Here is an 18,376-nt window from a genome sequence, read left to right as displayed (position 1 = left end):
CTCCAGATTCTGATTCCAACTATTCTTTCCCTAATTCTTATAATCATAATCACCTATTTGTGTGTCATTTTTAATAAGTTTTGTTACAAAGGCGAAGACAATTCATTAAATTAGGAAAGAATCACTTCGTCGGCGCGTACTATTCCAATGAACATTCCTCCAACCCAGTCAAATACTACCGGACATAACACTAGAATGTACACCGAACTTAGTTACAACAAACTTGAACCGTACCTACAAGCAGTGATTTGGTGTATATATACTAAATACAGTCATAGCACTTTCTGCCTTCATTGAAGGAAGTGATAACGTTTCGATCCTCCTCAGTCGGAACAGAAGTATAGTGCTATTACCATTTTTCTTATTTGCATATATTTCAACAAAGGAGTTTTTAATTATTTATAGTGTTTTAAATGTCTTCAAACTAAAACAGTGTTTACAGTATCACACGTGTTTAAAGTGTATTAATGTTTTTTTGTGTGTAACCACACCTCAATGCATTACAAATGTGTTTTTAAAAATAATCGTTTTGTACATTTCAGTGTGGGGGTGTAAGGATCTCCACCTTTCATAGGAAGTACATGTTATTGATGAAACACGTGCTATTGTTTACAAGCATCAGTAAGCAAAAGATACACATAAAACCAGGAAGACACGAAGCCTTCACGACGGGACCCGAGGAGGAATGAGCCACCCAGAAAGCACCTATAAAAATGGACCCGAAGGCGACAGAAGTATCAGTCGACAACTGATCACTTAACCTACATTTGCTCCGGAGGTAGCCCTAGACGAAGGAGTACTATCTTGCCTAAATCCCTGGTGGCTGCTATGAGCAAAGGACTTCCTAACCACAACCCGAAACACTGGAGAATACCATGAGCTTAGGATATTACCAAATGTATTGTATCCTGAAGTCGCTGCAAGACGGCCTGAAGGTTGGTATGAACTAAAGGGTTCCCATATAAAACATTTCTTCCCTTCACCTCACTTGTTATAAGGAAGATTTTGTCGTTTTCACTTTGTAGATAAAAAGACTATCTTTGTAATATTTTTATAAAATAAATTAAGTGAAGGGCTAAAATTCCGGACTATTATTGTCTCTACCTAACAGGACATTACAATATTCTTGTGAAGAAACGTGTATCATAACCTATTAAAATGTTATCTATCTGCAACACTCGTTGTTTGTGAACACTTCTTGGCAGTTTGGTAACAATGCAATCGGAAGGGAAGTAGTAGCGAAAAGCGAGACCTTTGAACACAGCTCACAAACGGTTGCTTAAAATATCCAGTTTCTCTTTCCTTACTAAATACCATGTTACATTTAGAACAAAACAATACATTGGCAAATGCAAAAAATGATATAGTTTTAAAAAGCACACAAGCCTTTCAACCCCAAAAAATCATTAAAAATAGGATGATTCGTAAGGACTTTGTTAGTTACTAATCCAACCGAAGGAAACTCTAGTGATTTTGATAGTAATGCATATTATTTCTTCGTATTGGGACTGAATACTTGTGCTTTGAATCCCACTGAATGATTTTATTTTCTTCTAGCTTTTCTGTTGTTCTTATCTCATAGCTTTTCGTATTATATACATTACACTGAAATGATGTGCAACTTTTTTCTAAAGAATAAAAGTACAAAGTTGCACAATTGTGAAACTTTGTCTATATTTTCCCATGTAATGCCTCCTTAGGAACTTTGGAAGTCACTTCGTACATCGATCCATAAGAGTTTCGTAAACCTGAAAAATTCGGAACCTTAGTGTTCCGAAAAACACTATCAAGCCATAACAACTCCTCCATTACTACCTACTAGAACAGAGACAATTATCATTATTATTTTGAACTTTACTTGGGGTTGGTTTTTCGGACTTCTATCTTCCAACTGTTTTGTATGTTGTGTCATATCCCCTGTGACACCAATTGCACCATACCATTCTCACTCTATCTCTCCACATCTTTTTTGATCCGTCTTGTGCTCGTTTCTCAAATAGTTCTATAGCATTCACTGGGTGAGTTACGTATTCTGAAGGTCCGTTCTTACATGTCCAAACCACCAGAGTTACTTTCTTGCGGCTTTTCTACTACTAGTCCCACCTTTACTGTTCCTTGAATCACTTCATTTTCCGATTTGTTCTTCCACATTATTCCATGAATCCACCGTAGCACCTTCATCTCCATAATATGTCACTTCTGTTCTTCTCTCTTCTTCATCGTTCAATATTCCGCTCCATATAATATGACAGATCTTACTACTATCTTCTAAACTTTTTCTTTAACGTGTATTGATATACAACAGTCACAAAATACTCATGCCTTTTCCCTTTCCTTTATTCAGTCGCTGTTACTTTGCTGTTTACATTTTCTATTCCTGACTATCCTGTAGTATTGGTCCGAGATACTTGAATTTCTTCATCACTATCCCCTCTTCTTCGCCTAATCGTATTCTTGAATTTTTCTATTGAATTTGTGCTAAATATGTAATGTAAACATTTTCTCTTGATTTTACTAAGTGTCCATTAAAGCTAGTCACGAAGCACCAGGGAATAATAATACAAAGCTTTTACGAAGTATTGATTTAAACTGAACTATGGTAGCAGTAATGAGAATGCAATGAAACAGAAAAAAAAGGAACTAGACAAACTTGAAGTACTCCCTGGATGTGCAACTGTTTGACATATATTTTGAGTATTTAAACATCAGGAAGAAGAAACGATTAAAGCTATCTCAGTAACGATTTAGTAGCATCTATGTACCTATAAACATTGATTAATTGCTTTATTGAGGTTCAATGAGGACGTCAGCAAAGAGGTTACTTGTCCCCGTGACGATAAACACGAGTTAAATTTAAAAACAAATTTAAATTTATTATGTCAAAATATAATAATAATGCTGGTGTAAAATATAAAAGTAAAAATCTAAAAGAACAAGTAGTTATAAAATAATAAATATATGAGAATAACAAATATATAACAATAATAAGGACTAATAAATATATATCAATAAGAATAAATACTAATAATATTAACAATAGAGGAAACATAAAACAGAAATGAACGCTTCAGCCGAACCTTTTCAAGCGAGCCGACTACCGTCCACTCTGTATCCATAAGGTCGTCTTCCACCATGTCCGATTTCAAAGAAGCTACAGTTAGCTTACGAACAGGCATAGATTTTGCTCTTTTCGAGAAAAGATCCGTATCATTAAGCTGGCGTGGCGATAAGCTGGAGTTCGCCGAAGACCACAACTAAAGGAAACACGTCGAGTTTTGTGTGTTCACTAGTACATATGATTGGAGTCTGAACTTCTGAACTTTTGTCGGGAACAAGATGAGTTTTACACTTCTAATGGAAACATATAGGAAAGCGGGTATTCGCTCGTCGATACGATTGAGGTCAGAATTTCTCGACTTTGATTGATAACAAGATCTGTTTTTGTGAAAGGTCGGATGTCTAGGTCGCCATAGATTTACAAGAAGTAGCTGCAAGAGTAGCAAAGGGCAGAGAAGGCGAAGAAGAAATACTTTACTTTAAGCGACACTTAGCATCGGCAGCAGAGATCTTCTCAAAAATCATTAGCTCACGGGTACGTTTCTCACGTTGAAGGGCCGGACAGTGCCGAGTTCAAGCAGAATGCTCGCCCTTGCAGCTGATATAAAAGGGTTTAGTCGCTGTACACCATGACTATTCTGGCCATAATTACACGACGTGCCCGAAGTGTTTACATTTGAAACAATGCCGGGAACTGGGAATATAGGGATGGATTTCAAGTCGATAATAACTAGCCTTTACGCAGTCTGGAACTGTATGCAAACTGAAAATAAGAATCGGTGACTGAGTAGCCACGTGACCCACCTGACTTCTTACTTTTGAGGCCTACTTCTACAATATAATGTTCAGCCAACTCCGATTTAATGTCTTCTTCGGTGTGTTTTAAGAGGTCACAACATGACATCACACCGTGATAGACGTTCAGTAGACGATCGGGTTCTGCCAATTCATTCAATGCTCCAATGGTAGTCAATATAAGGTGCTTCACTATTTACTTCTCGTTGACCATTTCCACTAATAAAGTCCCATTCTGTAACTTCTTGATGTATTTAATCTCTTCGGCATTATAAGTAATAACTTCATTAATGAGGAAAGGAAAGCACTCGGACGATTTTCTTCAACATCTTTATCTTGGGACCATCAGCATCTTTATCTTTAAATACAATATATCGGACTACAAACATCACGATATTTGTCTTTTCCACGCTATTTACACCATGAGAGTTTGTCTCTCTTTCATTTGGCTTGGGCTTTGTGCAAGAGGGGGACCGCGGACCCGATTTTAAAATTTTAGTTTCATAAAAAGTTAATATTAAACATATATTTATAAAGCGAAAATGTGTGTGAACGTCTCACCTTCGCTAGCCAGAACTTACGCTACTCCCCTGGCTATCGCACAAGCACGTCCTCACCGTAGGATCAGTGTGGGGGCGTGTTGAAGAATGGGATGGCCTAGAAAACCATTTCCGACGACAAAAACATATGGTCTGAGAAAAAAAAACAATAGCTGCACCTTCACCAGATGTCTATCCTACCCTTAAAAGTACCTCAACTACAGGGCTATACAAACTACATAATACAACAGCAAGTAAATATATATAATGGGTTGTCCATCACTGGACAGATTCCTCTGAGTAATCTAAAATACCGTCAGATTCTTAGAGTTTCAAGAATTCATCTACTACTACCCAACTAACCTTAATTTTTACACTAAAAAGAATAGGGTATCTAATCCTAGTCTAATTAATAATTACACAAATAATAATTTCACCAATAGATAAATAAAAGAGAATCACCCTAACACAAGCATAACTACACTTTAACTGTTACTTTTCATTTAAGTCTTCTCGTCTCACCCAAGCATCTGGCAAGAATATAGCCAGACCTCCACTCTTTAACCATGTCAAACAGTAATTAACACAAGCAAAAACGAGCACTGCGAACGCTATTTTATTTTTCACTTTTAAGATACTCCCCTTAAGGTTGCATGTGCAATCGAGAGATAAACAAAGAAAATTTAGAATAATGCTTTTCTGTAAAGATGTAACAATAGAAAAAACTTATGATATAAAATTTATCAGTAATTGATTAAAATTTGAATTAAGTGAAACAATTTTCATTTAATCAAGTTTTCTGTTATCTTCTATCCTTGGCTTTTTATTAGAAAAATATAATGAAAAATGAAAATAAGAACATAATATTTTCCTTACCGCAAACAGTTATTTGTAAATTTCTTATAACTATATTGTGTTATAAGACAAGCATTAGCAATCCCCATGGAGAAAAACATTTGCGAGGAGGCATCAGACCAAGCATGAGGTGTCACTAGTTCATTCCAAGCCAAGCGAGAGAAAAAGTGAAGTCCATTTCGATAACCATCTTTAGCAAGAGCTTCGATTCAAAAAAGAACAATAAGATTACACAATATAATTATTTAATCGAAAAGAATATTAAGTTTAAATAGGCGCAAACAAATTGCCTTTTCTCCTCTAATTTGGAGTGAGGAATCCTGAAACAAGAGTGAGCACGTGCAAGACGTAACATTGTATAGACACGAACATTAGAAAGTGGAGGTTGGATATATAAGAAATGATAGCCTTTACCAGTAGCAGAATAGTTGCACTGTATGTCTGATAATTGGACAACCAACATAACAGCAAATACATGCCCGAAAACATAACATACCAGGATATTCCTTCACGTGGTGAAAAAAGTATTACTATCTGAGAGAATCACTTAGAGAAACTACCACGAGATAAATCTGCAGAAATTCCATTCACGTTAAGTTCAAAGAGATAGGACTTAATGCAAAGAAAACGAAAAGAATAATACTCATCATGTAGAGACCGAAAAAGTATGGACAGTTAAACAAAATGAGAAAAGAAGGAAAGAGGGAAAGGAAAGAGCAAAACACATGGGAATAAATTAAATTTTAACACTTAAGGATAAACATTCTCCGTCTTTAACCTTGCCCCCTGTATCGGTCTTTTTTTCTCCCTTCATAGGATAAATCTCTTTCAGTGTCTAACGCGAACATCATTTATAGTGTTTAATTCCTTGAAAAGAAGTAACTCAGTCTAGGCTGAGACTAGAACCCAGGACCCTTAGAATGACAGTCACATACGCTGTCCACTTAGCTACACAGACCATATCAAACGCGTTCATGCCCCCTTGCTTTCATAAAAAGCAATTCTTCTCTAGATTAAAATCAAGAATGAATTAATCTGCACTCTTAAGAGCTTACTGGTGCACCAACTTATCTACCTATCTCTCTCTCTCTCTCTCTCTCTCTCTCTCTCTCTCTCTCTATATATATATATATATATATATATATATATATATATATAGAGAGAGAGAGAGAGAGAGGCCATAGTCCCCCATTAACGCTCTGGTATATACTGAATAAGATGGGCTTCAATCTTACTTTACACTGGATAAAGTTGCAAACTATAGTTTAGCCAATCTCTTGATCATGCCCTGCATCAACCACCATATATATATATATATATATATATATATATACTTTAGATAGATAGATATCAATATATACATATATACTTCATGAGGTATTTAATACCAATTGTGTATGTATCGTGGTGGACATAAACCATTGATCAGGTAAGTGCGACTGCTTTGAAACAAATGCAGAGTATGAGAATTAAATCAGTCATATCTGTGGTTTCGTGTGGAGAAGAAACACACTTGTGAACCAAGGATTAAGAATATCTCAACTTATTAATATAAACTTTGCCGAAGATTATTCACTTATATCATCATAAAAGAAATACGAATGATGTTTTGAAACGAAGAAATATAACATACAACTTTGCAAGCGGAGGCAAAGAAACCTTAAGTAACGAAATTAAAGTAAGAGGGCGGAAAAAAAGATGTCAGCTACTGGACAATATGAAAATCGAACCTTCGGATGACTTAACAGAAACTAAGTATGATTTGTCTTTATCACGATACATCGTAATATCCTGTCTTTGCGTAAAAGATATTGGATTATGTATGCGTTATATTGATATTTTAACAAAATATACAAACAAATATAGAAAAAGAATAATTCCTATTTACCAATTTTTGCTGAACGTATATATGGAACGTGTTGAAAATGGCGAACGAAATTTATATTATTATTTCTAGTAAGAGTGGAAGAACTTAATAACAATTCCACAATGACGTTTCAGACAAATTTATGACTCATATGAGACCTGAAGAATGAACTGTTTGTGTTCATGAATTGTTTGCGAAACACGCGAACTTTTTAGAGAGTAGGAATTGAAATTGTGGACTGTTCTGTCATGTTGTTAGTTTTTCCACTGTGGAGGAAGCCTCTTCAACTCTAACTTGTAAGAACGAGTGAAATTGACTATTTTTCATATTATTACACATCAGAAATATCTATATTCTAAATTATAAAATTTTTCTGAATATCCTCGGGGAGACTCGAACCACGCACACCTAACTCACGAAACGAATGCTCAACCCATTACCCTAAGATCGCCATTTTAAGGAAGAATCAAGAAGCACTCGTCTGTGTAGCAAATTGCAAACGTTTACGATTCCAATATTTTGTTAACATTGAAACACTGATTTCGGTCATGATAAAATACTATATTCCAGAGAATTCAAGTTTACATTTTAAAAAACACCGAATGTATCTCCGTTACTTATCTTATTCTCGTTTTACAGCTACTTCCAGTAACCTTCAACGACAGGGACACCAACACAGATACATCGAGGACATTTAATATTTCAAAGGCTATCCCACTGGCTATCGAAACTGAGACCACGACTAGTGAACTATTTGATGGGTGGGGTGTCTGGTCCGTTCCCAAGGGACGGACAACATCGTGTTTGTGGGTTTTCTCGTGACACTCCCACTTTCTCATTCCACCATTTCGTCCATCATTTTTCACTTTTTTCAATCATAGTCTTCGTCAACCAAAAAAGCATAATCGTTGTACATTAAACGTAAAGATTTCATTTTTAGGCTGTTAACCCAAACCAATCCGAATTGAAAAGCAGTTGTATTTTCTATTGCTCATTAACGTTTTTCACAAAAAATATGTAGAAAACACATGGGGAATCGTAATTCCATTCAAAAGTGAAACAGCAGACTCAATACCTTAACCTAAAACGAAACGACTACATATCATTTGAAATTTTTCCAAAATATGTACGGATATTCTGAAAAGTGCCAGAGTTGGAGTGGGTCATTAAGTCGGTGGGTCAAGTGGGTCGACGTTTCTGTGTGTCAGTGGGTCGTGGGTCAATAGCATACGACTACTGCGACCCACCACTTACCGTGACCCACTGCGACCCAGCACCCAGCACGACCCATTCGACCCACCACTTACCATGACCCACTGCGACCCACAACGCACTGACTCACTGTATTGTAGACACCACCTCCTGAACAGAGTGTTTGTTTTAACACTCGACCCTAGCCACAGAAACTAAAAACATGTTTCTTATTGATTGCAATTTGCGATATTCCAAACCAGGCCCGCAACCAGGGGGGCTAGGGGCCTGACCCCCTAAACTTTTCGTCGTATCACCAGACCTCAACACAGAAAACACAATTTACATATGTGTACGAGAATTTTCAATGATTTGTTCCCCCCTAACATATTTATGGCCCGTCTAAACCTCTCTGGCTAGTTGCGGGCCTAGTCCAAACCTGGTGTACGTATTGAGTTGTAATAGAAGAAAATTGTCACTTTGTTGCGGTTGAAGAAGAAAATTGAAGAAGCAGTTGAGGTTAAATTTATATTATGGCAGTGAAGGGGGAACAAAACGAGCCCTCCGGGGCTTCTAATCCGTTCCTCCTCCTCCTCCTCCTCCTACTACTACTACTACTACTACTACTACTACTTCTTCTTCTTCTTCTTCTTCTTCTTATAAGCTGAATCGTATAGCAAAACTGCACACGTAACGTAAGTAAGTCACTTTTTTGAGTATTATTTTTTTATATAAAAATAGAAAAAATATCCTTGTACCTGGTTTGAACCAACGCCAGAAAGCAATTATAATTACTAGTGCACTGCGCTAGTACGCACGGCCACGAAGACGGCCAGTAACAGTTGCTTGATTTCTGCTGTATTTATATATGCTACGTGGCGAGAAACTGATAACTGCAACTAACCACCTGCTATGAGTAGGTCAAGCGTGATTTAAAAATATGCTTCTGAACCAGGGTTGAATTCAGAGGGTAGCCCGGGGGGGAATGTCCCCCTCAAAGAAAATTCATTCCCCCCGGAGAAACAAAAAATTTCAGTCACAAAATGTAGAAATTACTTCACATAATTATTTGCTTTCTTTCCGTGCACGTGCAGACGAAATCCAATTTCTCAATATACATATAAATGATGCAGACCCATTCTATATAAATATTAAACATGTAACATCTAAGATAGAATACCAAATAGCCAATAAAACTTGTATTTCGTAACGCTATGACCGAGTTTGGCAGAACATGAAATTGTCAACTGTTGAAGAAAGGTTTGTATTTAGTAGGCACTAACTCTCGCCCTATATTGTATATTAGTAGGTAGCACTAGCACAGGTTGAGATAGGAAAGGAAAGATAGGGAAGATCTATCGATCATTCCATATGATCTCTGAAGTAAACAGACTTCAGTTCTTGCATTATTTGAAATAGGGCACCTAAATCCCATTTCTCGCATCGGAAGTAACAGACGTAAATGCGTTTTACGATTGTTAAAGTAAACACACCTTTCTTTAATTAAAAATAATTCAGTTAAAGGGAGAGATTCAGAGGGCGTCATTTAGAGGGATCAGGGAGGAACAGTTATCCCTCCTGGATTAGAGACTTATATAGAATTTATCAATATGATAGTAGTATATAAGTGAAAGATTGCTATTGAAGGTGATGAAGATCCTGCTCAGAGCCGTGCCATGGGGGAAGGGCAAGCGGGGCGACGGCCCCGGGCGTCGAAGTAAGGGGTGCAAAATTCGGGAGGAAAAAAGGAAAGAAAAACAGAGGAATAAAACGCGTGTGCACATATTATATAAAATGAAAGGAAAAAAGTAATGAAAAGTGCTCAAAATCAAGGAAAAGCATGGTTTACTTTTAAAAAAATTTTCTCACTTTTCGCGGCTGGTCTGTCGACCTCACTCATATATACGGGGCTGCCGTCGTATACTCTCGCGCCAAGCGCTGATTTTCCACGACACGGCACTAATCTTACTGAAGATTTCGTAAACTAAACTATTGATGTGTATGCAGTGAAGAAACCAAGGCTAATATGCTTGATTTAGAATCAGAAGTGTGAGAAAGAATGATAACTTTTTGTTAAGATATTTCTGTGTGTGTTTGTATATTAAATATTTGAGTTAATTTAAATCTTTTTAAAAACTTCTACATTAGTAACATACAGTAACTACTGAATATAGGAAATAATAAAAATTGCTACTGTAAATAGCAGTTAAAGTTTAGTGTAAAATATTTTTGCCAGTCTTTATTTAATGCTTTAGATGAAATCAAACGATTGTTTTTTTTTTTTAATTATAATTTCACATTGAATATTTATCAGCAATTAGTCTCAATATTAGGTAAGATGTGTATGTGAATGGAATTGTTAAATATGCTGCTTTCTTGCAAAAATACAGAAAAAACAACCCTCCCCCCGAGGAGTTGACATTCCCCCCCGGGTGAAAATGTCTGAATTCAACACTGCTCTGAACACTGGTCAATTTGTCTACGTTTTACTTTCAAGGCCTCCATTTCCCTCTTTTTTATTAGTTTCTGTTTACTTACCTGAGATGAGTATGTCTAGGTGAAAAAAGAACTTGAGCCATTCTTGGATATTGATATTTGGAATTCTAATAATAGCAATAGAACTTATACTACTACTTGGCTTTCGAGACCATGAGTTTTTAGAGGAGCTAACTACAGGAAAAAATACATTTTTGAATCACCACTGTAATATATAAATTATTATGTACCAAAATGAAGTAACTGTGCGTGCCCAGTAAATACGGCCAAATTGCAGTAAAATGAAATGAAGTTTGGTATATACTTAGTCCTTAATCCAAACTTGGATGTTATCGTATTGCTTTCATTATAATAATATCCTAAGGTATAGTGGGGATCCGAATTTTTGCGAAAACAAATTGAGTATCTTACAAGCCGTTCAACTTACGGAGCTGAAATTCAGTATATTATCTCTTTATTGAAGATGAACAGAACGTCTCCTACCATTTTTTAAACTTGTCCTTTATAGGGAGGGGCGGCACTTTCTATATAATGTAAATTGATAATGGGTTAGTTTCTAAAAATAATCGAAAACAATCGATATTAGTTTAGACAAAAACAATACAGTGCCTCGCATCATATATCCATATATGCTTACCACCAGGGGCGGATCGAGGACGCACTTTTGCGGGGGCGGTGGGTTGTAATACTGCTACTTAGAGCTACTTTTAAAAGCTCGGAACTCTGGATTTTATTTATATACTAAATAAGAAAGTTTCCTCTTCTGAGAGGTGATCACCCCCCTGGATCCACCCCTACTTACCATGCGCTTTCTACTATAATAATTGTTAAAGCTTGTTTATTATATGGAGCGCTTAAAGCACGGGGTATTCAACCCATAAAGTTGTGAGAAAAATAGACATAAAATTTGTAATATAAGCTTCTGTACGTTGGTCTACTGACCTTGAATTGGGACTTTAAAAATTCCATCCGTTTTTCCACTGAAAAGTATCGATAATTCAACAAGGAAATAATTAGACCATGATAATTTAATTCAAATTTATCGTAATTTTACCAATGACACTTTACCATTTTATATCGTAAAGGTCAGATCTATTGTTATTGTAACAGAGCGGTGCTTCAGCGATTGAGGGTAGAAATTCAAACTCCGATTAGTTAGAATTTTAGAATCTGATTGTATTACAAGTATAAACTCTTCAGTCGGTAAAGCGGCCGTGGATCAAGTCAGAGTTGATTAGGATGTGTTTTGGTGGGTCAGTGGTTCATGGTGGATGGTGGGTCGGAGTGGGTCATAGTGGGTGGTGGGCCATAATGTGTAACGGTGGCTGATGAATCACGGTGGGTCATGGGTCAGATAGCGTCACGGTGGGTGGTCGGTCGTTGGTCACGGTGGGTGCTGTGTCAGTGAGTTGTCGGACAAGGTTTCATTGACCCACGTCTTCTCTGGGTTAACTGGTTTAGGTTCGGTTTAAACTTGAAACCGATTTAGTTCAGCAAACGAACCGCATTTTGGTTGTTTTCTTTTAAAATAAACACTATATTGCCACTTTTCAGAATATGCGTATATATTTTGGAAAAGTTCCAAACGAGATGTAATGGTTTTGTTTCAGGTTAAGGTATTATGAGTCTGCTGTTTCACTTTTGAATGGAATTACGATTCCCCATGTTTTTTCTATATACATATTTTGTGAAAACACGTAAATGAGCAATAGAAAATACAAATGTTTTCCGGTTTGGATTGGTTTGAATTTACAGCTTGAAAATGAAATCTTTACGTTTAATGTCCAACTATTATGCGTGTTAGTTCAGAAATACTGATTAAAACAAGTGAATTATGATGGACGAATTGGTGGAATGAGAAAGAGGGAATGTCCCGAGAAGGCACACGAGCACGATATGTCCGTCTGAAAGTTACTTGCCTTGGGAACGAACCAGGCACCCCACCCATTAGATAGTTCACTAGGCGTAGTCTCAGTTCTGATTCCCGCTGGAGAGCCTTTGAAATATTACATGTCCTAGATGTACCTGTGTTTGTCACTCTGTCGTTCAAGGTTACTGGAAATACCTGTAAAACGAGAATAGGCGAATATAATAGAGATACGTTATGGAGATACGTTCAGTCGTTTTTAAAATTTGAACTTGAATTCTCTGCAGTATAGTATTTTATAATGAGTGTTTCATGTGTTTATAATGAGTACGAAATCAGTATTTCGTCGTTAATAAAATATTGGAATCGTAAACGTTTGCAATTTGCTACATAGACGAGTGTTTCTTGACTCTTCCTTAAAACGACGATCTTAGGGAAGTGGCTTGAGCATTCGTTTCGTGAGTTAGGGGTTCGTAGTTCGAGTCCCCCGAGGATATTCAGAAAAATTTTATAACTTAGAATGTAGATATTTCTGATGTATAACATGAAAAATAGTCAATTTGTTTCCTTCTTACAATTTAGAATTGCAACGACTTCCTTCACAAGGTAAAAACTAACAACTCTGACGTCACAGTCTACAATTTCAATTTCTACTGTCTGAAAACTTCGCGTATTTCGCAAACAATTCATGAATACAAACGGGTCATCCTTCAGGCCTAGAATGAGTAATAAATTTGTCTGAAACATCATTGTGGAATTGTTAATAAGTTCGTGAACTTCTACTAGAAATAATAATAATAATATTTCCGTTCGCCATTTTCAACACGTTCCATATATTTGTTCAACAAAAAATGGTAAATAGAAGTATTCTTTTTTATATTTGTTTATATATTTTGTTAAAATATCAATATAACGCATACATAATCCAATATAATTTACGCAAGGAAAAGGTGTTACTATGTATCATGATGAAGACAAATCCTATTTAGTTTCTGTTAAGGCATCCGAAGGTTCGATTTTCATATTGTCCAGTAGCTGACACCTTCTTTTTCCACCTCTTTTCTTTTCAAAGTATCACTTATAAGGCAATTCATCCTTATAGAGGATCAAAAAAAATTCTTTTATTTTTCTTAACTTCAGTATGCTTATTTGAATTGGAATAGGACGTAATATTGAGGTCTCAAATATAGAGGAATAATAATAATAATAATAATAATAATAATAATAATAATAATAATAATAATAATAATAATATAGATGACAAATTCTGTATGAGCACAAATTGTATTAAAATCTCTAAAATCGCCCGTAGCGTTACGCAGAATTTACAAAATAGCCGGGATTGAAGAGAAGTGTCAGGACCATCAGGACATACCCTCTGCATACGTTCCTACAACTAGCTAAATGTTAAAAAGGAAAGTTTCGAGGCAAATTTTATGTAGAAGGTAGGGATACAGAACTCATAAGAGCCGTAAGAAAATTTCTTTTTAAGTAATGGTTATGCCGGTTAAGCTACAGAAGACGTCGATGATGAGAATCAAAGAGATATTGGAATAAAGAAAGTAGGACGAAGCGGAACACGGAGAAAACCTACTCACAGTGTGTTTGTTCAGCACAATGCCCACTAGGCGGGATCTGGGTGGAACAGGGTGAACCATTAAATTATCAACACTTCAGTAATAATAATAATAATAATAATAATAATAATAATAATAATAATAATAATAATAATAATAATAATAATAATAATAATAATAATAATAATAATAATGGTATTTCAAGTTTTAAAGTTGCCCTAAAATTTGGCAAAACTTACTTAAACGTAGAAATTTCGGAGAAGGGGTTCCGTACCTTCAAGACACACCTTTGCAACTACCCATATTTTAAACAAAAGGTTTCCACTAAAGTATCATGTAAAAAGTATTCTACTGTATGTTTTAAGGAAAATAACTGTAATAAAAATAACTGAATATCACTCGACAGTAAGGCATATAATAAACTAGTCTTTAGAATATGAAGAGGTAATTATGAAAGCTTTACTACAAAAATACCTACACATGCCATAATTCAATGAGCTCTGAAATACAAAGTAACAAAAAGCCTATGAGATTCAGTCTACAGAGCAGATGTTACTTAAAGAATGGACATACACTATTTCGAGAATCGAGACAAGACCAGAAATGTTTACGATACTTTCGTCTCGTCTCGATTCTCATCTCCAAATCGAGACGATAATTCGAGTTAGCCTTGTCCCGTCTCGAATATAAAATGTTAATTCTCATTGTTTTGTCTGTTTCTTTTAGAAACAAGGTGAAAAAATCCTCTTCTCGTGGGCAACATTAAACAAAACCAAAATATTCGTGCCAAATGTCACGTTTCTGCTTGTAATGGTATAACCTGAGCGATAATTAGCTCCTAGGTTTTAATCTTCTACGAGATAATAAAATTATTATTAGTTTATTATTATTACTATTATTATTCATGAAGATTTGATAGTTCAAGTATTGAAACATCCGAGTATTCAAATATCTGAATATAATAAAGCGTGTCATCGTCGATCAATCGCCATCAAAGATCCTAAAGTAAAAAAATGTCCTATGTTGATTCGAAACACGAACCTCCAGATTACTGGTCCAGCGCCTTGACTACTGAACCACGATAACTACGCGGAAAACGGTTCGTCTTTAGTCTCGTTACTTTAGGTTTCTTTGCCTCCGCTTGCAAAGTTGTATGTTACATTTCTTCGTTTCAGAACAGCTTTCGTATTTCTTTTATGATGATATAAGTGAATAATCTTCGGCAAACTTTATTTAATAAGTTGAGATGTTCTTAAACCTTTGGTTCACAAGTTTGTTTCTTCTCCACACGAAACCACAGATATGACTGATTTTTAATTCTCATACTCTGCATTTGTTTCAAAGCAGTCGCACTTACCTGATCAATGATTTATGTCCGCCACTATACATACACAATTTCTATTAAATAACTCACAATTGCTCTTAAATAATATATGTATATATATAGTGGTGGATCCAGGGGATGATCAAGGGACTGGCTAAACCGTAGTTTGCGGCTTTATCCAGTGTATACCTGACCGTTAAGGGGGAATATAGCCGCTATAGCCCCCCTTGGATCAGTCTCTCTCTCCCTCTCTCTCTATATATATATAGATAGATAGATAGATAGATATGTTGGTGCATCAATAAGCTCCCAAGAATACAGATTAATTCATTCTTGATTTTAATCTACAGAACAAATGCTTTTTACGAAAGCAAGGGGACTGCTACCCATAGATTGCTAAATCCCGTAAATAAAATTTAAACTTCAAATGGAACAGGGGTATCTCGCAGACAACGATTGGTTTAACAACACGTTTGATAATAGCGGGTGTAATGTCTGATTTAAGAACGCAGTTGATATGGCCAGTGTAGCTAAGTGGATAGCATGTGTTACTGTCATTCTAAGGGTCCTGGGTTCGAGTCTCAGCCTAGACTGAGTTACTTCTTTTCAAGGAATAAAACACTATATATGATGTTCGCATTTGACACTGAAAGAGATTTATCCTATGAAGGGAGAAAAAAGAAGACAGATACGAGGGGCAAGGTTAAAGACGGAGAATGTTTATCCTTAAGTGTTAAAATTTAATTTGTTCTCATGTCTTTTGCTCTTTCCTTTCCCTCTTTCCTTCTTTTCTCATTTTGTTTAGCTTTCCATACTTTTTCGGTCTCTACATGATAAGTATTATTCTTTCTTTGAACTTAACGTGAATTGAATTTCTGCAGATTTATCTCGTGATAGTTTCTCTGCTCTGAGATAGTAATACTTTCTCCTCCAAGTGGAGGAATATCCTGGTATGTTATGTTTTCGGGTATGTATTTGCTGTTATGTTGGTTGTCCAACTATCAGACATACAGTGCAACTATTCTGCTACTGGTAAAGGCTATCATTTCTTATATATCCAACCTCCACTTTGTAATGTTCGTTGCTGTATCATAGTAGTCAGCTCGTCTGTACCTTACCTACAGGGTATGCGACCACTATATATAAAATATATATTAGAGGAATTGCATAAACGTATGACACAGTATTTCTTTCAAATAGAGTACTAAAGAGTTGGTCTATGATATTCAAGGTCAGATTTACATCAGTTTGATCTCTTTTCTCAAAATATTCGGCCTTCCAGTTTCTCGATTTGTTGTCTGAAGCATTAAATTAAGCTAACCACTACAAAGTGAAACACTAAGAGCAAAGATCGATTTTTGAAAAACATATCTCTGCAGCCTACCTGACAGAACATTCATCTCCAGTGATAATGAAAAGAAAAAGAAACTGAGAGTTGATTCACTATCAGGTATGATAAGAAGAATATAGGGAAAAGCAGTCTCTTTACAATACAAATAACGGAATTTAAAATCTAAATTTTTGAAAGCGTCCCGAAGAGGTGCAAATACAGAGTATTCAGAGAATAAGCCAAAACACTTCGTATACATGTTTAGGTCAAAACATGTAACTACAAAAAAGAGTTTATCTGCAATTTTGTTGGACACCCCTAATTACGAAGACTGTCAATTTAAGGTAATTGGAATTGGTTGTAAGATGACTGCAATAAATAAAAGAACCGAAAATCTTCACACACGTATTTAATAACTTAATAAAAGAATAATACTCGTATGTGATATTGATCGGAAACGCCGAATTCCAATAATGGAGTTGATTAGCTGAGTTGGTCGTAGGGTGGTTAATAGAGTGAAGTGAAAAGAGGACCCAATTGTTTTAAAATTCGATTTTGGATAGGGGCATATCTTAGTACGATGGAAAATTTCAATTTCTTATATTATTTTTAGCTGTGGTGCAATGAACCTTAAGTTTGATAGATTTTGTAAATAAATACACATTTGTTGTGTATTTGTGTAACTATTAAGACAGCTCTTCCCTTGAAGTAGAATGTAATTCGAAGGCGTTAAGATTCGTTGTCGTGTCAAGTTGGATTTCTAAAGCTACCGAAGTTCATATTATATGTTACAAGCTACATCAAACCAGAACTCACAACGAGGAGATGATTGCCGTCGAGTTCCATTCCATCCACCCGCCAACATTAGATTGAAAGTTCCATAAGTTTCATTCACGTTTTCGTGCATAATAAGGCATGTATTTTCTCGATCAATTTTGGAACAAATAAAGAAATCTCTCACTCGTGTGTCATTTACTCATGAAGAAGCTTCACTGCTTTCACTAATCTTGCCACTGCTTGCATATGACATGGAAACTCAGAGATTTTTTGAACTTAAATTTTTTGCAATTTGTCATCTGTCACTTGAGTCAGTATTGGCGGTTTTGTTATGTTACACTCATTCCAGTTTTTATCATCCCTGTGTAATTATTAGCCTCAAAGTTTAATACTGGCACTTGGAAGGAACGAATTTCAGAAGGTTTACCCTGTTTTCTGGATTGGAGATTTTATTAGCAGCAAGGATTGTTGCTGATCAGTCGCCACCAATAATGGCAACGAGAATATTTTTAGGTTTAACATATAATGCATTTCTTGAAATTACTTTATTGACAGAAGTCTTATATGGTTCTTGTTAACATCGTGAAAGTCTTACGGTCAAGAACGATTGTTTATCTCCGTTTTTGACCAGAGGTTTTAGTTTGATTTTGAACCACACTGGTGCATACACTTCTACTGCGAATTTTGCGAGAGTTTTAAGC

General features: G+C 35.8%; 1 protein-coding gene across 1 annotated transcript in view; it reads right to left on the bottom strand.

Annotated features, from left to right (window-relative positions):
- Positions 1–18,376, bottom strand: part of LOC145684700 (sodium- and chloride-dependent glycine transporter 2-like) — a 290,540-nt gene that overhangs the window by 213,331 nt on the left and 58,833 nt on the right. Inside the window, exon 3 of the mRNA XM_081757078.1 lies at positions 5,268–5,448. Within this exon, the coding sequence (XP_081613204.1) occupies positions 5,268–5,448 (181 nt within the window). The remainder of the gene's footprint in view (positions 1–5,267; positions 5,449–18,376) is intronic.

Source organism: Thermobia domestica, chromosome 5 (assembly GCF_964235325.1).
Source record: "Thermobia domestica chromosome 5, izTheDome1.hap1.1, whole genome shotgun sequence".
In the NCBI taxonomy this organism is placed as follows: Eukaryota; Metazoa; Arthropoda; class Insecta; order Zygentoma; family Lepismatidae; genus Thermobia; species Thermobia domestica.
Note: the sequence above shows the minus strand (reverse complement) of the source record. Positions and strands in the feature narration are given on the sequence as shown.